Source organism: Bactrocera dorsalis, chromosome 2 (assembly GCF_023373825.1).
Source record: "Bactrocera dorsalis isolate Fly_Bdor chromosome 2, ASM2337382v1, whole genome shotgun sequence".
Lineage (NCBI taxonomy): Eukaryota > Metazoa > Arthropoda > Insecta > Diptera > Tephritidae > Bactrocera > Bactrocera dorsalis.
In genome coordinates this window covers 78,923,663-78,947,798 of record NC_064304.1, presented here as the reverse complement: position 1 = coordinate 78,947,798, position 24,136 = coordinate 78,923,663, and the positions used below count along the sequence as shown (strand labels likewise).

The 24,136-nt window shown below is 33.9% G+C and overlaps 2 protein-coding genes across 5 annotated transcripts in view; both read right to left on the bottom strand.

Annotated features, from left to right (window-relative positions):
- The window catches only part of LOC105232091 (axin), a 47,390-nt gene extending 35,834 nt beyond the window's left edge, over window positions 1-11,556 (bottom strand). For both annotated transcript variants that reach the window (XM_011213697.4, XM_011213705.4), the window contains exons 1-2: window positions 10,721-11,556; window positions 9,500-9,695 (exon numbers count right to left, since the gene is read on the bottom strand). The gene's annotated coding sequence lies outside the window, so the exon portion shown is untranslated. The remainder of the gene's footprint in view (window positions 1-9,499; window positions 9,696-10,720) is intronic.
- Window positions 11,557-12,890: 1,334 nt separating this feature from the next.
- Window positions 12,891-24,029, bottom strand: LOC105232106 (ninjurin-A). 3 transcript variants are annotated; one of them, XM_049448822.1, is made up of 5 exons: window positions 23,451-24,029; window positions 23,078-23,274; window positions 18,183-18,359; window positions 16,644-16,884; window positions 12,891-13,181 (listed from the first exon to the last, which is right to left on the bottom strand). In XM_049448822.1, exons 2-4 carry the CDS (start codon window positions 23,126-23,128, stop codon window positions 16,678-16,680), a joined length of 435 nt encoding a protein of 144 aa, XP_049304779.1. In that variant the 5' UTR covers window positions 23,129-23,274; window positions 23,451-24,029; the 3' UTR covers window positions 12,891-13,181; window positions 16,644-16,677. The 3 variants fall into 3 exon arrangements, with proteins under 3 accessions (XP_049304779.1, XP_011212024.2, XP_011212017.1); XM_011213722.4 differs by lacking the exon at window positions 16,644-16,884; XM_011213715.4 differs by lacking the exons at window positions 12,891-13,181; window positions 16,644-16,884 and adding an exon at window positions 17,797-18,099.
- Window positions 24,030-24,136: the final 107 nt, after the last annotated feature.

Here is a 24,136-nt window from a genome sequence, read left to right as displayed (position 1 = left end):
TTTTTAAATCAACCGTTAAAGATAAATTAGTGAAATTTTCAGAATTTGTCCGAAAATATTTATTTCTATTATAATAATAATAATAATTACAAATACATTTTTTTATCATCTTATTAGTTGATTGAATTTTAAATTAACAACCAAAATTTTTAATGACTTCTCGGTGAAGGCATGAATTTTCTTTTAATCAGTTACATGCAATATTTAACTAAGTTTAAGATTTCTTAAGAAAATTTCACTGTTTGCAATTAGTTTAAAAAATATAAAATATATTTCCTCAAAAATTATTTAAAAAAATTAAATTGTCGTTTACTACTCTTACAAATCGTATTTCAAAACAATTGGAAAATAAGAAGTTTCCCGAAAGTAACTCTTTTAAAAAAGAAATATGTTGCTGCAAGAAAAAAGTTCAGTCGGCCATCTATAAAATTAAAACAAAATTGTTAATTTTAAAGGAACAGGGTCTAATTCCAGAAATCATGCGACTTAAATGTTTTAATTTTTTTTTGAGTTTGCCATCATTTAGTGAAAATGTGCTACGGTCAGTTCTGTGAAAAATTAAAATGCCTGTCAAAAGAATCTCGTTCGATGTGGCTCAGTTTGTATACTATAATCACCACATCGGTAAAAGTATAAAAAAGTTGTCAGTAATGTTCTGCTTTAGTAGACAAGCAATTTATAATGTTTTAAAACATGCAAACAAGGAAGGCAGGTTGTAAGCAAAGCCTTCGAGTGGCCGGCCGACTAAAATATCTGACCGAGAAGAACGAAAAATTATAAGAAAAATACACAACGACCAGGGAATTTCGACTATTGCCCTTGCTACTGAGCTCCAGAATTAGTGTGTTGTCACTGTTGCCTATGAAACTGTAAGACAACTTCTTAATCGGAATCGCTTTCGTTAAATCGCGAATTGAAAGGAAGAAGCCACTGCTATCCCTTAATAATATTGAAAACCGATTATCGTTCCCTACGTTGTATTTAGAAAAACCAATTACCTTTTGGGATGATGTAATATTCTGTGACGAGAATAAAATGATGCTTTACTATAAATATGGACCAAAGAAGTGTATGGGGAAAACCGTTTAAAGCGTTGAAAAATCAATATATTATTTCAACTGTTAAGTTTGGTAAACTATCCGTCATGGTGTAGGACTGCATTTCAAATAATTGCCTTCATTGAGGATATCATGGATGCAGGACAATATTTACCTTTTTAAGAACTTACTTGAAAGGCAATACTCAAAAGTTTGGTTTTATTGAAGACAACAAGCCGAAATTTATAATGTATTTAAAAAAAGTATACCAACGGAGTCCATAGAATGAAAACCCGATTACAGGCTGTGTATGCTTACTTACTTTTACTTACTAAAAAATCAAGAAAACAATTGGGGTACTCACAACGTGTCATAAAGCATAGCAAAATCATAAATTTTTATACTAGTTTAAAAAATTTGTTACTTATTTTTTTGTACTATTTCCATGAAGACAGCTGTTCTATGTCGCTAACACTGAAATCTCAACGGGCAATGATCTGTTCGCCTGCTTTGCTGCTTTCGCTCTAAAATATTATAGCTCGCTTGAGTTATCTAGCCACTGAAAGCCTAAAAGTATACTAATAATTAATACCAATAATTATTTACAAAGTTACTGAGATATAAGGTTGCCAAGTATTTTTTTTTTTAATAATTATATCTGTCTTACTATTCACAACACAGTCTCTAGTTTTTAGTCACAAAATATTGTTTCAAATTTGCCAACTGATAATTAGCAGGTCACAAAACTAAAGATAACTCTTGTTTGACAATTTGAATATACTGAGTAGAGATCATCATATATATTAATCGATTGTCGTTTTTAATATGTTTTTGTAAGCTACTCTAACACGAAAAAATTCAAAATATATAAATTTCACATAAATTTCGTAAATGTTTTGAAACAAAGTGAACAAATATTTTTAATTTTAATGGTAAATATGCTTTTTGACTAAAACTTACTTACTTAACTAAAATTTAATATTTTTTATCGGCATAGTTATTTATATTCAAGTGTAAATAATGAAATGTAATAGCTGATGAAGTCATGTGCAGAAGTTCATGCAAGTGAGGAAAGTTTTCTGATCGCCATTCACTTAGGAGTGGCCAGAAACGATTCCTTTACATATTGCTCAAGCAGCTCACGACTTCCGGTCTTTGACCAAGTATCCTCTGGGTAGCCTAAGAACATCCGTTTGAAGGCGAAACATCCCCTACACAGGGTTGTGCGCTGGGTTTGGGACCCGCCACGTAATAAACGCCATCAATGTAAAATTACCAACTGCCTTTTGATGACGACAATGGCAAACAAAAGAAGGATTGCGATTTGAGGGCATGCACCTAGAATGTCTGGTCCCTTAATTTGGGAAGGTGTCGCTGTCTGATTGATGTCCTCGTGAAAATAAAGGCTAACATCACCGTCGTTCAAGAAATGCGATGGACGGGACAAGGACTGAGGCGAGTAGATCCTTGTGGCAATTACTACAGTGGCCATATAAAGGAGCGCAAGTTTGGTGTGGGATTCGTAGAGGGAGAGAGACTCCGTCGCGGAGTACTATCATTCACCCCGGTGTATAAACGTCTAGCCACAATCCGTATCAAAGCGAGGTCCTTCAACATATCACTGATTTGCGCCCACGCCCCGACGAAACAGAAGGACGATGTGACCCAATATTCCTTCTATAAGCGCTTGGAGTGCTCCTATTAGAGCTGCCCCCGCCACGATAAATCGTGCTTGGGTATCTTTGGTGCAACTACGTCAACAAACACAAGGAAGGTTCGACTTCGAGAAGTTGCAATCACAACAGATAACCGAACGATTTTTTACTCGCCTTGTATTCTCTCTGAGAGCAATCGTCAACAACTCGTTATAAGGGAACTTTGGGGCGGCATTTTAAGCTGTACGGAACAGCTGCAACAAACAGACAAAAGAACAGCTGGTAAGACGAGGAGTGCCGTGTCGCAGCGGAGAGAAAACGTACTACCTACATTGCAACGTTACAATCGACCACAACAGGTACTTGATGGGATAGATACCGAGAGTTGAAGAGGGAAGCGAGCCACATTTGCAGACAGAAAAAGAGATAGGCCGAAATGCGTGAGTAGGAAGAACTTGACAAGCTGGCCGACAAGGCTAATGCTCGAAAATCCTAACATAAAGTTTCAAGAGCGGAGCATACTCTTGTAGAACCCAAGAATGTGACATAGAAACCGATGCTCAGAGCATACTAAAATTATGGAGGGAACACTACTCCAGCCTGCTGAAAGGCAGTGTAAGCATAACGCCAGGAGAAAGCGAAACCGATTCCATGGAGAAGTTCGAATAGCAACTACCCTTCTTAAGAAGCAGAGCTATTCAAACACGGCGGCAAAAGCTCCGTCAGGATCGGAAAGGACCTCTCCGAGCCATTCGCTACCAAACGAGCTTTCAGACTAGGCGACCCTTTTTCGTGTGACTTCTTCAACCTACTTCTGGAGAAAATAATTCGACCTGCAGAACCTTTCCGGGTAGGTACAATCTTCTACAAGAGTCTACAACTGCTGGCGTATGCTGATGATATTGATACCATTGTCCTTAACAACCGCGCGCGCCGTCAGTTCTGCTTTCTCCAGAATGGATAAGGCAGCGAAGCAAATGGGTCTGGTGGTGAACGATGGCAAGACGAAATTTCACTTATTATCAAACAAACAGTTGTCGCACTAGTGACTAGGCACCAGAGAACTGCAAAAATCACTATTTTCTTGATTTACTCATACGCGAACTTTTTCATTCAACCCAACTCACTGAAAAAAACAGAGTGATGAGTAAAAATCAACTAATTTTGCCGTACACATCATTCCGAGGATCTTGAGTCTTCGGTTCAAAATTTCTCACTCAATTCAACTCACTGAACAAAAGTCAGCGTTCAATAAAATGTGCGTGTTGACGAAAGCATCACTCGGTTCAATTTGAGTTGATCGATTATGAGTAAACTATTAGCGACAAGACGACACGATGTGAGCGTTACGACTGCATGTACAGTAACAATTTCTTTGCAAGCCCCATGCGTTCTACGAACTGCAGCTTGTTGTTGTAGCTTGTTTTTGTTTTTGTTTTCGTTCTTCTCACATTTCATCTGTGCAGAAAAAGTGCCGCTTGCTGGGCGCCTGAGTAAAATCATACGAGTTGATTTTTGCGAGTTGAGTGTTGTTCTTGTTCAAAACAATGATTGTTGAACCGAATGAGCAAGCGTCCGAAATCATTATATTGAACACGAGCCGAACAAACTCGGAGTGAAACAAAAAATCGCACACACCCGAGTGAATTTAAAATCAACAACGAAAATGTGAGCGCATGCAAGTTTGATCGGCTGATCCGAACAGTGTGATTATTCGGCTGTTGAGCGCGTACGAATGTTTTTCATTCAACCGATGCCGTTCTCTGCTAGGCACCCATGTCACAGTTGACAGTCAGACCTTCAAAGTCGTAAATAATTTCGTCCATTTTGGAACCAGCATCAACAGGTGCTACTTCGGACTAAGTAGGCAATTGAGAAGTAAAGTCCTCTCTCGCCGCCCAAAGACCGAACTCTATAAGTCATTCATTATTATGCTATATGGTGCAGAGACATGGAGGATGGCAACAACTAAAGAGTCAACGTTACGAGTTTTCTTGAGAAGGATTATGCGGAAGATTTATGTTCCTTTGCGCATTGGCCACGATGAGCTGTATGAGATATACAACGACATTGACATAGTTCAGCGAATTAAAAGACAGCGGCTACGCTGGCTAGGTCATGTTGTCCGAATGAACAAAAAACACTCCAGCTCTGCAAGTATTCGACGCAGTACCCGTCGGGGGATGCAGCGGAAGACCTCCAATCCGTTGAAAGGACTTGGCTTCGCTTGAAATTTCCAATTGGCGCCACCGTGCCAAAAGAAGAAACGACTGGCGCGCTGTTGTTGACTCGGCTATAACCGCGTAAGAGTTTTCTACGCCAGTAAGGAAGAAGAATAGCTAATTAAACCTGTTCTTTTTCAATTGAGAGCTTTTTGTGACTGTCACATACAGAATTGCAAAATTGTCTCCAGTCACAAAAATTGTCTCTAATTGAAAATCTCAATTTTAGAAACTTGTGACTATATCACAGTACAGAATAGCTCCATAAAACTTCGTTAGTGTCTGTTAGTAGATTGTTAGCTAACCATTGCTACTCGAACATTCTGGCAACTATATCTCGTTGTCTAGTTTATTATGGAAATTTATCGATTCGATTTTGTTCTCGTATCGATGTTTGTCACAATATTAACCTTTTCAGCACCAAAGGACTTTTTAAACGATGTCAAACATATATAGAAGTTGCTTATAAGCAACTTTGGGGCTAAAAGGGTTAATCATGATCATGAAGTTGATCTATAAGATGTGTATTTTAAAGAAGTTTTTGTGTATTTGACTTTTTAAACGATGTCAAACATAGATAGAAGTTGCTTATAAGCAACTTCGGGGCTGAAAGGGTTAAACACAATACATAAAGCACGCCACCTTATTGGAAAGAGGAAGGATCGCTTTTTATAAAATATGTTTAAAATAAAGTTCGATAATTTAAGCATGCATGCGTGTTTAAAATTTTCAACCCCTTTAAAACGCTTCCAACAAAAAGTAGTTCGTGACTTCTACTAATTATGATGTCTGAAGAATCAAACTAAAGCAATTATCAGCAACCAACTATACACATACAGCGATGACAAAGTCTGAAAACAAATTGCGATATATTTTAAGGAGCTTGAAGTGCTGTCCCACTCCCTGACGAGTGCTCTCAGATAGCAGGAGTGCAAGTCGAGTAGAAAATCGTTCGGCTGTCTGTTGTGATTGCAGCTCGACGTCGAACCTTCCTTGTGTTTGTTGATGTGCATTTTTTACTGCATAGAGACGTTTGCTTATCTTGGCTGCAAAAAGATGTGCGCACGCCTAAAACATTGGAGACGTATCTCGATCTGGTTTTCGACTTTTCGATACAGAGACAGCCAGGTAGCTTGATGAATTTTTATATGATTCTAGTACTAGAGATAACCATATTTCAGGCCTCCGTGAAACCGATCAGCCTCAACCCATTTGTGGATGTTTTTTCATGGAAACGTGGCATTATAGTCGGCAAGCACGATTTTCACATCGTGGAGGGGCAGCTCTCGTAAGAGCACTCCAAGCGTTCAGAGAAGGCATCTTAGATCTCATCGTCCTTCTCTTCCGAATCAACCAGCAATATACCAAAATAAATTATGTGGCACTCCCCCTCCTTACCAGTCTTGCCTGAAACGGTTCAAGTTTCTTCATTCTCACTGTCTTCGCATAAAAGCAATAGTGTAGAGCTTGGAACATTTTTGTGTGAAGCAAGGAAAAGTAAGCTTTGTACATATATGAATGTATGTGGTTATTACAGTTGGGTTCATATATATTATGAATATTAAATACTATATAAGGAAAATTACTACTTTGTATGTAAATTTTTTATTTCTATCTTTGTTTGTAGTGTTTTATGCATAAAATGCACCATATTTTGTGTAAGTTCTGAAAATATATTTGCCCATATTTCCTAAAGAGCAGCCTTAACCTCATTTTTGCTATTTACTTTGCGTTCTCGTAACTTCACGTCCTTGTAGTCCCGCAGGTATTGAATGGAATTAACATCTGAATTAATTTTAGTTTAGCTGCTAACGCAGCCAAATAATATTTTAATATTACAGAATCACAAAATTTCTCTTAGATAATTGTGGTTTGTTTCGTGATGCAGTTATAGTGGTTATTAACATTCTTTGAAAAAATTTCTTGTTTCAAAAGAATGTGAAGCACAGAGAAGTGTTATTGATGTAGTAGAGGTTGAAAAAGTTTGCGAAATGTATCCGTATTGACAGTCTGTGATTAAAATAATGGTATTTACAATATTTTGTTATTAACATAAAACACCTTTTATGATGACAGTTTCGATAGAGTTTAGATTTGACAGCTTAATGGTTATATAAGCTCCTGGTAGTTTTAAGTTTTTTTGATTTTACGACCTTTTCCGGTGTCGAATCTAAAACTGATATTAACTTAAGCATCCGCTCGACCTAGTTTTATATAAGATTTGGAACGTATTTAATCGTAGATGTTTTCAGAATAGCACAACAGTCAATATTTTGTGGCTTTTATTAGCTTTTATGTGTACAGTCTATTACATAGTATATGACAACTATAAAAATGCATGTATCGTACTTTAAGCATACCGTTTTCAGAAGCTTAAAAAACCATATTTTGTGCGCATCGCAGAACAAATAAATGTGCTGTAGTGAAAAATTCTTATGCACAATATAACTTAAAGCTTACAAAAGTTTTCCACACCATAAATAAATGAAAGAATCCTACATACATACATATGTAGATATTAATATCAAAAATTTACATATTTTGAAAGAATGTTGAACAGACGGTAGACACATTCGAGACAAAATTGCTCACATCATTGCACATATAATTGAATCATATTCACTTTATAACTATCAAAGAGAATACAGCAATATGCATGGAGTGTAAAGAAACTATTTGATTTGTTGGTAAATAAGAGTTTTATTGTGTTAACTAGTATCGCTCAACCATTTTTAATACGTCTATAACATGAAATTTCAGATTCAGAAAAATTAAAATAATTTCGTATGGGGTAAAACGTGGTATAACACATAAAAAACAATGGATTTATGTTGATGTGTTAATTAACTTTTATTCCTAAAGTAATATATGGGCTCACTTATAAATGGATTTAAAAACTCTATTAATACTTAGACGATTTTCTGGTACAAAAAAGTTTATAGAAGAAAACTGCGTTAACTTCGATTGCATCGAAGCTATTATACCATCATCTTCGAAGATTGCACAGTTCCCTTGGACAATAATCCAATTTCGTGAAGATATATCATATACAAAAGAACTAGATTTTGATATATCAGTTTGTATGAGAGCTAGTAGCTATAGCGGTATAACTATCTGAATCACGTCTTGCTTGTTGCCTTGACAAAGGACATTTGATTGTGTTGATCGTACAGCTTGTATGACAGCTATATCGATATCGGCGGTTCCGAAAAATTAGCAGTTTCTTCTATGCAAAAAGTCAGATCGATATCATGATTTTCTTATAACGGTTGATCCAAGTAGAGGTACTTTTTTTGTTTTGTTGATTCTTTATTTTGCTTTTGCGTTTTTGTTGAATATGTGTTTGCTTTTTTTATTTTTGCTTATTCAAATTATACATTTTTTCAATGGTTTTTTTTGACAGATCACACGTGAGACGTGTCAAGCTGCCATGTTCAAACCGTTCAGCTTTTTTACGAAAATTTACGTTCTTTAAAGAATGTGTTTCGCTCGCTTCACTCAACTTATGATCAAAACAATCGGCCTACTAAGCGTACTATTCAGAACACCATTACCAATCCTGAGACCCAGCATTCATTATTGGATAATATACGACCGAATGATCACGACCAGCACGCAGTGAAGAAAATATAGCAGCCGTAGCTGAGAGTGTACACGAAGACCAATTCGTTCGCAGTAACTCGGCTTGTCGCTATTTACGTTGTGCAAGAACTAAAGCCGCTCGACGTTCGCTTCGCTCTATAGTCTCTTGAAAAGTTCAAAGAAGATCTTACTTTTTCGAGGAATTTTTTTTTCAACGATGAGGCCCAGTTTTGGCTCAATAGGTATGTAAACAACAAAATTGTCAAAAATTATCGCATTTGGGACGAAGAGCAACTTGAAGAGATTAAAGAACTGTCATTTCATCTAGATAAAACAACGGTGTGGTGTGGTTTGTGGGCCGAGGAATCATCGGTCTATATTTCTTCAAAAATAATGCCGGTGAGAACGTAATTGTCAATGATCAACGACAGCTATCGCACCATGTTAACATGATACTATTTAATGCCTTAAATTGGAGCTCGTGATTTCGCCAACATTTGGTTTCAACAAGACGGCGCCACTTCCCACGCATTGCATCAATCAATGGATTAATTGAGAAAACACTTCGGCGAGCAGATCATTTCAAGTTTTGGGTCGGTCGATTGGCCACCAAGATCGTATGATATCACAGCTTTAAGCTTTTTCCTGTGGGGATATGTAAAATCTAAAGTCTATGCGAACAATCCCGCTACAATTCAGGCCTTGGAGCAAAACATCACACATGTCATTCGCCAGTTACCAGTTGAAATGCGAACGACAATCTGAGAGGTAGCCGCATACAATATTTGGAAGAAATAATCTTTAAAATAAATGCCAAAGAATATTCTTTTGAATGATTATTTTTCATTTTTTCATTAAATTCAAAGTTTCTAAGTTTTTTCTTAAAAAAAAATTTAGAGAACCTCGAAATTAATCACTTTTTACATTTTAGAGGATCTCTGGCGTTTTCTCTCTGGTGTTAAAAACTTAAAATACCCTGTTCAGTTGTTATAAGATCACTTACCATAAAAAGAGATTTTACAAAAACTAGTTGCATGTATCGTTATATTCAAAAGTAAACTTAATTTTACTTTATGATGTATGTGCAAATCGTAGTATAGCTCGATATCGAGGGAGGATTTCGTAGCAGTGTACGATAATCCAAAATTTTTCCATAATGAGTTGTTGTAGATATTACATCGAATACGTGACAATTATTTCTGAAAAAATAATAAAATAATGAAAATACGACTTTCTGAATTGCACTACAATGCAATCGGCATTGTATTTGTATATACATATACATATGTATTTGATTATGATCAATTTTTCAATGTAACATATTATACTGTGAGCGCCAAAAGTTTAAACATTTTCCTCATACATTTCACTCCATATTTCAGTAAAAAAAAAATTCAAATCATTTATAAATTATGAAATATCGTTCTTACAAAAAATTAACAGCAATCCAAAAAAACTACCTACACAAAAAAACTAAATATACTCAGTCAAAACTATCTGCAATTTCGGTAGTAATTATTCATTTTATGTAAATTATGTATGTTCAGTTATCAATAGCTGTTTCTTTGTAACTACTTGGCCTTCGGCTGCGCTTAAAAAAAAATCGGGCCAACAGCTGAGCGTACTCAGGTTTTTCGCAGTTCAAAAAAATAGCCCTGGTGGGGCCAAAACGGGGATTATCAAGGCAAAGAAAATTCTTAAAGACTGTTTCGTTACTCAACACACGATAATGAATTTTGTATTGACGATATAATCTTTCTTTTTAATTAATCTTTATTTGTTTACAAAGTATGATAAACCTTATTTTTTGCTTGCTTACAACCATTTTCTTATTGTATGAATAAATGGATTTCAAGGAATGTTAAATATGGAATTGAAGTGATTTTTGCACTTTTTAATACAAAAAAAATTTGTTGAACCGAATTAGTAAAGTGTTAGTGGAAATAAAAATTAAAAATATACTATGAGTAAAATTCATTATAAATCAAAGGAACAAGCTTTTTAAAGAGTTGAATTTTTGAACTTTAAATGCAAAAATTCATAAGTCGGAGGCAGAAGGAGAACCTCTTCTATCCGTACATATCCACCTTAACCTCGAAATCGAATCAAAATCTTAAAAAGTGAATGACTATTTGGCATATACACAGACGGACAGACAGCTGATCATAATGTATATAAATGCATATATATGTATTAATTTGATGTGTTGAAATGTGAAACTTACTTTTACGTATTTTTTAATGTTTTCCGCTCCTTTAGTTTTTTGAAAAATCCAGTAGCAAGAGGGATAGGTAGGTGCGGACGGGTGTAAATATTTACTTATTTGTTGGCTTCTGGTTTTGTATTAATTAACGTACAATTTTTGATATTGCGCTCATATAACAAAAAACAGGATATGAACAAGCGAAGATTATAACAGGGTTATTTTTAACAAAAGATTAAAACTACCATAATATTACTAGGCACAAATTAGCAAGCCGCACAAATACCTTTGCTAACTTTGGACAATTTAAAATCTATGAAAACATTGGTTTGGAAAGTCTTAAGCGACTGCTGTTTAACAAACTGCAAAATTCCAAACAGTGATATCAACTGTAATCAGCAATGTTTTGTAAAATAACACATTTCCGAATTCACCCTTGCTCCCCGTTCATCAAAAAAAGTTATTAATAACATGCAGCCCACTTGGTTCCTTGGAAACATTATATGACCACTTAGTTAACAAACATAACACTATGATTCAATTAAGTAATTTTTCGCTAACAAGTGCAAAATTGTTAATTTATTTATTCTGTATTCTTAAGTTTCATGGAATTTCCTTCAGCAGGGTCTGTTGTTCATTTGCTTTGGAGTTCCACTTGCTGTTAATCTACACTACGTAAATTTTGGACGTTTTAATTGATATGATATTGGACTGATTACTTCAAAGGGATCGGAATCTCAAATTTTAAATTTCAATAACTTTTTTGCTATTTTCACTAAATTGTCTGATATGCACCAACGCGATTTTTCGATTCTTGCACCCACTTTCTTTTCTCTTCTTTACTTCTATCGCGATTTGTGAGGTTAAGACAATTCATTGCAGTTCATTATGACACAGTGTTGCAACAGTATTTAGTGTTACCATATGTACAACTTCAACGAAAACTGCTAAATCACAAATGTTTAGTTTCTTTTTGTAACCCATTATATTGCTAAAAAATATATGATTAAGCAACGAAAAATAATTACTTCAATTTACAAGGAATTCTTTATCCTTGTAGTCAATAAAAAGGAGTAAATACAGAAATATTTTATTTATAAAAACGCTTTTTAATTTATGTCGTTGTACAGAAAAATGTTAAAGAACATTCAAAGATACCAATATATTCGAATTTTTATTTGATATTAATTAAAAGGTAATAATTTGCAGTCTTTTACCAAAGACAATATAAATATTCTTTGGTACTCTTTATTATGTTTCATATAAAAATAACAATTAGGTTTCTGTTTGTAATAAACATGTTTAATTAAACAGAGGAAAACATTTTTTAGTACAAGTTAAAAATTAAAAAATCGGTTGTCGAATTAAGTCAAAACACTCCACATTTAAATTAGCAGTTCTTTATCCTTTATTATTTTGATAATAATAAAAGGGTTCGATGTCCGATGCTCTTTTATCTTTGAATGTAAGTAAAATTTCATGATTAATTTTTTTTAAATTCATGAATGAAGCATTAACTATCAGTTCTTCTTCTTTAAATTGACAATATTTGCTGCTGTGGTGCTTGTCAGTTTCCAATAGAGCATTCATAAGGATTTCAGATGTAAGAAATTCAACTTATTGGAGTTATGAATATTTGCGACCGTAATTTTATAGGATATGTAGCCATTGCCAAGAAAATGATAATCGGAAACTCGTCCTTCGAGGCAAATATCTATGTGATAGAAATGTATAAGTATGTATGTATGTGCATATGTATATATTTTCTGTTTGGACAAGAAGCATAATAACAATTTTTCAAACGTGACAAGATTCCATCCCACTACATTTCATATAATAGCTACATATGAAATAATATATTACTACTTCTTTCTTTTTGGCATCACTTTGAGTAGCTCGGTCGAAATGTTATTGACTGCAGCAGTTTGATTACCCTGCAGTGCAATTGATTTTCGAATTTGCTTTTTTTTTATGATTTTTTTTTTATTCTTATAATTTTGTGTTATTTACAATCTTTTCGTAAACAGTTACGAATCGAAACGAAAACAGACGTCCATTGGTTGAAATCTTTGAAAAATGTATCTTTGAATCATGAAAACCAAATAAAACAGCTGATTTTGACAATATGGATCCAATAACGAATAAAAACGGGTAAAAAAATTTAACTATTTATGAATACTTACAAACAAGATTTTCGTATTAGAAGTACAACTTTATATATTTGAATAGAACTAATAATACATAAATGAACTACCAATTAAATTTATCAATGCACAATGAACTATTGTTTTAATTTGTCAACTTTTCCGACCATGGGAATCGCGAGATCAAGACCAAAACTCATTTTTATGATATCGCAAAAAACTGATGCGAAAATTACTCCATTCACAATGTGATTTAGTGTCTCTGCAAGCGAGCGTTGATATTTAGTTTTGTGTATCCCGATAACTGACAAAACAACCAGTAAACTCCCAGCAATTACCTGTACCAAGAAATAGAACAAAAACAACATTATATATTTTACATACAGATCTATGTATGCGTGTACAAATTAATTACTTATTGTTTGCAATGGTTACATCATAATATATATGGGGCTTAATAATTTCAAGTTTTCTTACTGGTATTCTGAAAACGATTATATTATAGGGTATTTATTTTCTATAAAAAAAAATATTTTGTTGTGTATTTACATAATTGTTGTATATTTACGTCGGCGGCAAGAAATTTGCACAATTCCAGAATGGATACCGATTAAAGGAAGTATGATTTAATTTTAAAATCTCATTCAGGGTATACTAATTATATGGTAATTTCACCTTAAAATGTTTGTCTATAAAAGTATTTAACCCTCTCATGCCCGATGTTGCATATATGCAACATTTACATATATGCTTCTAAGTCCCGTTATATCAGTTTTTTTGACGCGTGGTTTTTTGTATTATGTAGTCTGGTTTATTGTGTAAGCTTACAGTGAATTGTTCTATCGTAAGCTATGCAAGGGTTCATTCAGTAGGCGTTTTTCGTGGAGTGAAACTGTCAAGATCGCGAATTGTCAAGATCGCGAAAAAAGGGGTTTACGCGAAAAGTGCTTAAAAAGATTAAAATAGCTGTTTTATTAATAAACCAAGGGAAGAACATGAATAAATAAACATAATATAGTTATTGAAAATAAAAATAAATAATTGGAAAATTATTAAGTTTGTTTAAAATAATTTTGTAAAAGTGCTGTTGTCTATAGGCGACATCCTGTAATTAACGAACCAGGACATTCAGGACTTTGAAATTTTAATCACTTCATACTTGAGTTAAGAGTAACACATATCTGTCCTAAAAAATGTTTTAGCTTCGCCCACTTTAATTCGGGCATGAAAGGGTTAATGAGAGAAATGCACAGCCGTTATTTATATCGTCCGCTCAAATAAAAAATAACGTAACATCACTTTTCCTAGGTTTACAGAAGCAAAAACCCGTATAAAAAGAAAACCACTTGAGATATTGAAACACATTTTTCAAATCTCAATTAACATGAAACTATAAATATATTGATATAAAAATAAAGAAAAAATAAAGCAATTTTTATATTAGGTGCCTTCGTTATTTTAAATTTTCATTTATGAAACAAAATAACGTATGATCAATCTAAATTTGAATAAAAATTAAAAATTTGAATATTAATTTTTTTTTAATTTTAAATAAAAAATTAGCAATTTTTTCATATTTCATGTTACTTTTATTATTAATGTAACATAACTACTAAAAAGATTATACAAGATTTATACAAGATTAAAAATATTCTACCTTCAAAGTTATATAAAACATTGGAATCGTATTTAAAAAATAGAAAATTTATGGTAAAAGTGGGAGATTTCATATCTGATGAAAGACAGATAAGGGCTGGTGTACCCCAGGGCAGTGTTCTAGGCCCAACACTATACATCATATATACAGCAGATCTTCCAACAGCTAACAATGTATTAACTTCTACTTTTGCGGACGACACAGCTATAGTGAGCCGTAACAAATGCCACATAATAGCATCAAGAATATTAGCCGAGCACTTAAAGTTTGTCGAAGAATGGCTAGCTAACTGGCGTATAAAGGTAAATGAACAAAAGTGTAAGCATGTTACATTTTCGCTTAGACCAAAAATGTGTCCGGCAATAAAAATTAACAATATTTTAGTACCCCAAGCGAATGAAGTAACCTATCTTGGTATTCACCTAGATAGAAGACTTACGTGGAAAAAACATATATCTAGTAAAATAACTTGCATGAAGATAAGAGCTGCAAATTTAAATTGGCTATTAAATAAAAACTCCAAACTTAACCTAGACAACAAAGTGCTTTTATATAATGCGGTCATAAAGCCGATTTGGATGTATGGCATTCAACTGTGGGGTACGACCTGTGCAACTAATATAGACATAATACAAAGGTTCCAATCAAAAATGCTTAGATCAATCACGTGTTCACCATGGTACATGCGTAATGAGAATATCCATAAAGACCTTGGTATTTCTATGGTAAGGAAAGAAGTAGAAGACATCAGAATTAAATATATATGTAAACTCCGTGATCACCCAAACCCTTTGGCTAATGCTTTGGTACATTCCTGCAATCAAACACGCCTTAAAAGAAGAGATATGCCCGCGTACTGAGGAGCAGCGCATCACCAAAACAGCTCAATCATTTGCTTGAGCGTGTCTAGTTTTTAAATAGGTTTAAGATTTTATTACTTATTGTTAGGCTTTCAAAACAAAAAGCAGATTCAATAAATAAAAAAGATATTGAAACAAAAAAAAAAAAAAAAAAAAAAATATTTTTTATTAAAAAGTTAATTATTCAAAAGAAGATTATATTTAATGTAATGACAGTCTGCTGGAATCAAAGCTTTTAGGGCCTGCAGATGTTGCCATTTCTTCTTGCTTATCGTTAAACATTGTGGGTGCAAAAGATTAGGCTGCTGAATTTCTAAAAAACATGGGTCTAAATTCTCGCAAATCCTCACTCTCCTTGACTTCATACCGGATCACTTGGATCGCTAAACCGAAGTCTGGCGGCTCCTTCTCTACCCATATACCGGTGAAGGAGTTGTGGGTGGGAAAAAGCCGTTAGAGAAGAGAGGCAATGAGCGTATTTAAGGATGGGGCGATGGTTGGTGGAGGGGTCTATTGTTAGGAGTTCTATATCAACTTCAGTTTTAGACTTCCAGTGTCTTTCAGACCGAGATTTCTGCCATTAAGGTAACACTAGATTTACTGCTACGCATACAGCCTCCTTCAGAGAAGTGAGCGCAGAGCCTTGAAATCATTAACAGTGCTTTAAGGGCTGGTCAAAGAGGTGGTATGGGTGCATACTCTGTTATTTTTACATGAGTTATGATACGTTATTTTGTTTAACGAAATCAAGCACTTGATGATACTTTTTTTTTGAATGTTCAATATAACTTGGGGTATTTCTGATTGCAGAAGCTTAGAGTGTAAATATGTATGTATGTGTTGTTGTTGTTGTTGTAGCGGCAGAATTTTGTCGAGTTGACAGTCCTTGGCCGGATAAAAATCCGGGTCCATTCCGGTTACGTAGACCCGACTGTCGAGGGTGTAATATTATATGGTGAATCGCAATCAATAAAAAACTCAATTTTGAATTTTTTGATGATACGTTATTTTGCATTTTACCTGACGATATGTTCTTTATAACCTGATCACACACTTCTCTTCTTATAAGATATATCAAATTATGCAAATTTTCGATATTTTTAAAATTTAACGCCTCACCCAACCCCTTAAAGTTATACTTTCATTTACTCCATTATTGAATTTTTACAGAATCTGTATTTTCTATCCGTAGTATATTTATTTATTATTCAAATTAAAATTGATTCAAAGCAAAGCTTTTATATAACATATTTGCGTTCAAAACTAAATTAATTTTTACTTACACGGGCAGGTCTCTATTGAATATGCTGATGGATTTTATGGTAAATTATTAGCCTGCTGTTCTAAGAGTGTAAGAGGTCGGGAAGAGTATTCGATGCCAAATCCTGATATTATAACATTTATTACAGAAATGACAAATATAATAACGAGAATAATATCATTTATGATCACAGCGGCCGCTTGATCCTTTTGGCGATTGATATTTAGACTACCAATAACAACAAAAAGTATTCCAACCAAGAGCTGTGGAAAATATAATTTGAAATTTAATAATTCAAATTGCAGTCAGGCTTCAATATAATTTTAATACTTCCGTATACACAGTGGCGTAGCTAGGTGGGGAGCGAAGGGGGCCGTCGCACCGGGCGCAACGTCTTGGGGGCGGAAAAACGATCTTCGCTGTTTTTTATTATTCAGAAAAATATTTCAACAAATTTTTTTACAAAATTTATAATAAAATATAAAGAGTTATACACTCACAATGTAATAATCTGAAGAAATTGAAGAAATGTATAATAAAACTTTTTCTGGCGAAAATCCAATTTGGTCTTCGGTTTTCTTCACTCTCTTTAATAAAAGTAGGACGTCTTGGATGTCTCTGTATAAATCTTCGTTATCCAAGTCATCAGCAGAATTTTGGAACTTAAGAATTTGCGTGACTTCTGGTTCCTAAATTTTATATACTTAATATCGAAGATATTTTGTAAAAATTCACTTTTGTTCGAACCACCTCATGAAACTTATAGGTAGGTAGATAAAGGGGGCGGCAGAACATCCTTGGCCCCGGGCGCCCGAAGTTGTAGCTACGCCACTGCGTATACAAATGTACATATCCTATACATTATACATAGGCATATAAATATGTATATATGTATATTATGTACTAAATAACCATGAAACAAAGGGAAACAAGACTATTGACCGCAAAATACATATTTAACATTATCTCATACTTTTAACAATTCTCGAATAATATTATAGAATAGCCAACATTTAATATTCTATTCTTACTATTGATAAATTCTTAGTTTGAATTAATTAGCAATCGTAAATTTTTTAATAGTTACCATTTTCATACAACTTTATGGTATTTGATCTGATGCCATAATTTATTATATATAACTTTTTAAAGCAAGAAACAAGTGCTCTCCAGGATTATGTTTTGCAAATCATTACATTCATAGAGTCCGCTCACTAGCACACTTATCAACATTTTATACATAAGTTTACGAACATACTAAATGATTATTCTTATTATTTTTGTTCTTCTACTTGGCCTCCGATGAGAAGTGGCAGACGCGTGTCAAAAGCCGAAATGAACAAATTTATGGTAGCAGTAAAAAAGGCGAATCCTGTGCGAATATGATTTATAACATTTGCTGACTGATAATATTCAGGCTTATGCATTCTACAATCTCGCATTAGACTCAAGCTAAGGCTTAAGACTCCGGATAAAACCTGTACTTGCAATGTTATTAAATGAGTAGTTTGTCCAAGAAAGATAATTAGTAAGAAGGAATTTAATATAGATATTTATTTACCTGTAATATTATCGAAAGGCTTATCATTATCAGCATTAGTTTATAAAACTGATGTTGGTCCCCAACTTGAAGTATATATTTCAATTGGGAGGCATTGGCGGTGAGAAGGGCGATATCCAGCATACCTTGAGCGATTGTTTTCTTAGTCGCATACCGGTTAGCATCCATGGCTTTCATCTGTAGAAAAATCAATCTTATAAAAAGAAATCGATAGGATAATTGTAAATATTAGGTAAATTTTCAGTAATGTGATTTCATTTTTGCTGTATCACAATTCCATTTACATTTGAATCGGAATCTACCTGAGTACCAGTAACTGGTCGTCTTACAGTTCAAACTTAGCTAGACCGAGCTAAGTATGTTCATGGCAATCAATAAAATTAAAGTCGTCAGTACAACCGAGCATCTGTCTAAAAATGCATAAACTTGGTTACTTAAATTTCACACATAAATTTTCACACATGTGTGAAAAATGTGTTAATACAGAATTAACTTGTTTCTAGAGCACTCGTTGTTTTGCCGAAAATCGTTTTTAACCCTGGCCAATGGGCAAAGGACCATAAATCTTTCGCAGAACTTTTCTCTCGAAAACACGTAACTTCGACTCATCAGATGTTGTCATCGTCCATGCCCCTGCACCATATAGCAGGACGGGAATAATGAGTGACTTTACTTCTCAATTGGCTGCTTGTTTGTTTGATGACAGGAGATATTTCGTCTTGCCTCGTTCACCACCAGACCCTTTGCTTCGCTGCCTTTTCCATTCTGGAGAAAGCAGAATTAACGGTGCTGTTGTTGAGGCCAAAGATATCAATATCATTGGCGTTCGCCAGTAGCTGTACGCTCTTATAGAAGATGATTTTGTATACTTATATATTCTACAAACATATATGTATTTATTAGCATGAAAAGCATAGTCGATTTAACCATGTTCGTCCGAATATATTTGCATTTAGTTGTCATACAATTAGGCTGAAACTTATATATTATTGTCCAAAGCAGCATTACAATCTCCAAAAAAAAATGGTATATAGCTGTCATACAAACAGACCGATTAAAATAAAGACTTTTTTGAATTCAAGTAAATAGTAAGTAAGTATATAATATACGCATAATGTCAAATTAGTCTTCAGCGTCAATTAGTTTTTTTAATTAAGATATTCTAGATTTTGCTGTATACAAAGGTATTCCAACTCAACTGTTAGATGCTGTTAGCTCTGATCACTCGCCTCTCATAGTAAGTTACAACACTTCAGTTAATGTTAAGCAAAGAAAATATTTTGCTTTAAGCAATAAAAGTGAAATTGGAGTTTTTCAAGATTGGATGTCGCAAAATATAATACTTAACATTTCTATTAAATCTTAATTTGAACTGGATGATGCAGGCGAATGTTTTACAAACCTAATTCACGAAGCAGCTTTTGCTGCCACTCCCCAAAAAAGGAATAAATTTACATCTCATAAACTGATTCATGTATCTGCAGGGATTAGATCATTAATTCAGAGTAAAAGACGTTTACGAAAAAAGTGGCAAATCTGTAGAAATCCAATTAACAAAACTACTCTAAATAAAGCCACAAAAGTTTGTATGGAAGCTATATGCTATAGTAATCCGATCTGAAGAGTTTTTTCGGAGATTATGTTATTACCTTAAGCAGTAATCCATGTCAAATTTCGTAAAAACACCACGTCAAATGCGAAAGTTTTCAATACAAGCCCTTGATTCCGATCGTTCGGTTTGTATGGCAACTATATGCTATAGTGAGCCGATCTGAACAATTTCTTCCGATATTACATTATTTCTATAAACAATAACTTATATCAAATTTCGTGAAGATATGTGCATATGTTGTCAAATGTGAAAGTTTTCCATACAAGAACTTGATTCCGATCATTCAGTTTGTATGGCAGCTATATGCTATAGTTAACCGATCTGAACAATTTCTTCGGAAATTACATTGTTGCTTTAGAAAATAATCTATATCAAATTTCGTGAATATAAGTATCTTGTCAAATGCGAAAGTTTTCCATACAAGCCTTTTACTACGACCGTTCAGTTTGTGTGGCAGCTGTATGCTATAGTAAGCTGATCTGAACAATTTCTTCGGAGATTACATTATTGCCTTGAAAAATAATGTGTACCAAATTTCGTGAATATATCTTTTCAAATGTGAAAGTTTTCCATACAAGAACTTGATTCCGATCGTTCAGTTTGTATGGCAGTTGTCCGATATCGGCATTTCCGAAAAATGAACAGCTTCCTAAAGAGAAAATGACATTTGCAAAATTTCAAAACGATATCTTAAAAACTGAGGGACTTGTTCGTATATATTGGCGGTATTTTTATTGATTTTTTTTTTATTGATGACTCATGCCCAGCTCTTGACCGATGCTACGGCTGCTACTATGCCGGTCTCTTTCGACCAATTCAGCGATTTCATCGCAATTTTCGACGACAGGCCTTCCGGACCGTGGCGCATTTTCGACCACCTCTACACCAGAACGAAAACGTTGAAACCATCGTTGTGCGGTTGGAATGGAAACTGTATCGGGTCCATAAACTGCACAAATTTTATTGGCGGCTTGAGATGCATTTTTGCCTTTATCGTAGTAGTACTCGTACTGTAAAATATGCCGTATTTTCTCTTTATTTTGCTCCATGTTTGCGACGCTATAACTCACGAACGACTTAAAAGAAACGACAATCAAACAAACACGTGTTAGCGCGTGAAATGAGCTTTCCAAAAAGGTATAGCATGACCCGATGCGACGAATAAAACTAGAACTACGCGCTTTCAGCGCCAACTAGCGAAAATACCGCAAGACTTTTTTGACAACCCAATATATAGAGATACAGACAGACGGACAAGGCTAAATCGACTCAGCTCAACATACTGATCATATATATATATGTATATATACTTTATAGGGTCTCCGACGCTTCCTTTTGGGTGTTACAAAGTTCGTGACAAACTTAATATACCCTGTTCAGGGTATAAAAAGGAATTATGTTTCTTACACTTATCTATAATTCAATATTAAGGCTGAACCAATTCCCTACTCAGTGGAAATGTGCAGAAATTGTGAAGGTGCTCAAACCAGGTAAAGCTGAGAACGAAATCACTTCATATAGACCAATCAGTTTGTTGTCTTTATTCTCCAAAATATTTAAAAAAATATTTTTGCGTAGAATATTGCCACTACTAAGGGAGAATAAGGTAATACCTAAACATCAATTTGGGTTTCGCCGTTATCACGGTACACCCGATCAATGTCTCCGTGTAGTTAACTACATTACTGACACTTTAGAAAGGAAGGAATACTGTTCAGCAGCATTTTTGGACCTTCAGCAAGCATTTGATACAGTTTGGCATCATGGACTACTATATACATATGTACATTAAAAAACATATTCTCCTCTCAGGTATATCTAATTCTTAAGTCTTATTTAACTGGTAGGTCATTTTATGTTAAAATAAATGACGAAACGTCTGATATAAGATACATAAATGCTGGAGTACCAAAGGGTAGTGTGCCTGGTCCTGTACTTTACACCATTTTTAGCTCTGACATACCTGAAACTGAAAATGCTACATACATAATTGCTACATACTTATGTATGTATGTATGTATGCTAACGACACTACTCTATTGACGTCAAGCCAGTCTCCTGTTGAAGCAACTAATTTGGTGCAAGAAGAATTGAATAAGACAATCTTGGTTAGATTGCTGGAGAATGAAAGTAAACGTGAATAAATTAATGCATGTTTTATTTACATTAAGGCGAAGTAATAGCCCTTCCTTGCTTCTAAATGGCAATGCTATACCTAAAAGTGATAGCGTTAAGTACCTTGGCATACATTTGGACAAACGGTTAACATGGAAACAGCACATAAGTAGTTACAAGCTAAAAATAAGCAATTAAAAATAAAAATCAAACAACTGTATTGGCTACTCGGATATAAATCGCCGTTACATCTTGAAAATAAATTGCTATTATATAAAGCCATACTAAAATGTTGAAATTTTACAAAGATTTCAGTCAAAAACCCTAAGACTAATTACAAACGGCCCTTGATTTATAACAAATAAAGCCATTCACACAGATCTTAATATGCCTTTTATTAAAGCTGAGATTAAAAGATTTAGTACAGCATATTTACACAGAATCAATTATCACAACAATCCTTTGGCAATCATGTTATTAGCTGACAGCAATGAAATTACTAGACTCAGAAGACAACATATTCTAGATTTCCCATTTAGGAATTAAGTACTAAATATTTAATAACATACATATATTATTACGGTATTAAATATTAGTATTAAGTTTGTTAATATAAGCATTAGAAATAAGAACATTCGATATGAATATTGTATATTATTATTGATATCACTGGATATCAATGATATACATAAGTCAGATTATGGTTTTATCTCATTTTCTTATTATTTTTAAAATACATAGATTGCAAATAAAACATATATATTAAAAAAAAAATTAGAATATATAAAAGGGAAGATAAAAGAGGAAAGATGAAAGGAAAAATAATAATGAAATCTGATTTCGAGAAGGACCTGGCCTCGCTTGGAAGCTTCAATTAGCGCCACCTTGCGAAAAAAAGAACCGACTGGCGCGCTGTTGTTAACACGGCTATAACCGCCAGTAAAGAAGAGGAAGAAGTTCCGTTCCCACGACAGTCGGGTCTACGTAACCGGAACGGACCCGGATTTTTATCCGGCCAAGGACTGTCAACTCGGCAGAACTCTGCCACTACAACAACAACAAGAGGAAGAAGTTAAAAGGAACTACTAGTTTTTCTCATACTGGAAATAATATATGCATGTGTATTTATAAACATCTAAATATATTAAATTTTTATTCTTATACTTACCTCCGATTCATTACTAAAGGCATTGGCCATACTTGTTGCAATCTGCGCCATTTCGAATGATGATTTTAGAGATATCGTGTTTATAACTGTGTATTTAATAATACGCCGTATACATACATATGTATGTCGAAGTTAAAAATTAGCAGTCTTTTGTTGCAACAGTACTTATTTTTTATACATGTTGGAGACACCAACACCTGTTCAGCAATACAAAAATTCACAAAATGAAAGTAGTAAATATTCAGCGAATATGAATGTACATATAAGTACATATATGTATGTAAGTATGTCGCATAAAAACGGTTTTAACGTTGTATACATACTTATGTACATATATAAAGAAATCTATAAAAAAAATGTAGTGCCTGTATACCTGTATATGAACACAAATGCTAGTAACAATTATTGCAGTGAATGCACTTTAAATTTATTTTATTAAACTGATAATTTCATTCTATTCAGTGATCCAATATGTAGTTACGGGTGGATACGCGGATCAACTTTTGCTGCTATAGTAACACCAAACGGTAAACACTGTAGCGCTTTTTACCTACACAACTTAACGATTATACAACTCATATTCGACTGGATAGCGCAATAACTTAAATTGTGAGAGACAACACCGTTTTGTCATGACCTTGCGTACAATGCACAATACATAGCATAATATATAGAGAATAGCGTAGTTTAATACCAAATTATTGAAGCGTGAATCACCTTGTTTGTACCCATTAATTACATTATATAGTACATTACATAACAAGAATTAGATGACAGTTACATCCTTAGTACCCTGTGAATTACCGATTCTCCGCGCCAGAAATTTCTGTAAAGGTTTTAGAAAATATTTCTTATAACAATTTAAGTTGATTTGAAGATGGTGTTGGAAGCATCGGCCTATTGAATGGTAGTCTGAGACTCAACGACCTGATCCGCCAACAATAAGTGATAATATGTATATCAACTATGCTGGTCAAATTTAGACATTAGAAAATAACGATTAATATTCATTAAATCGTTTCAACTTCACAAATTAATCTAAACATATTTTTGATATAA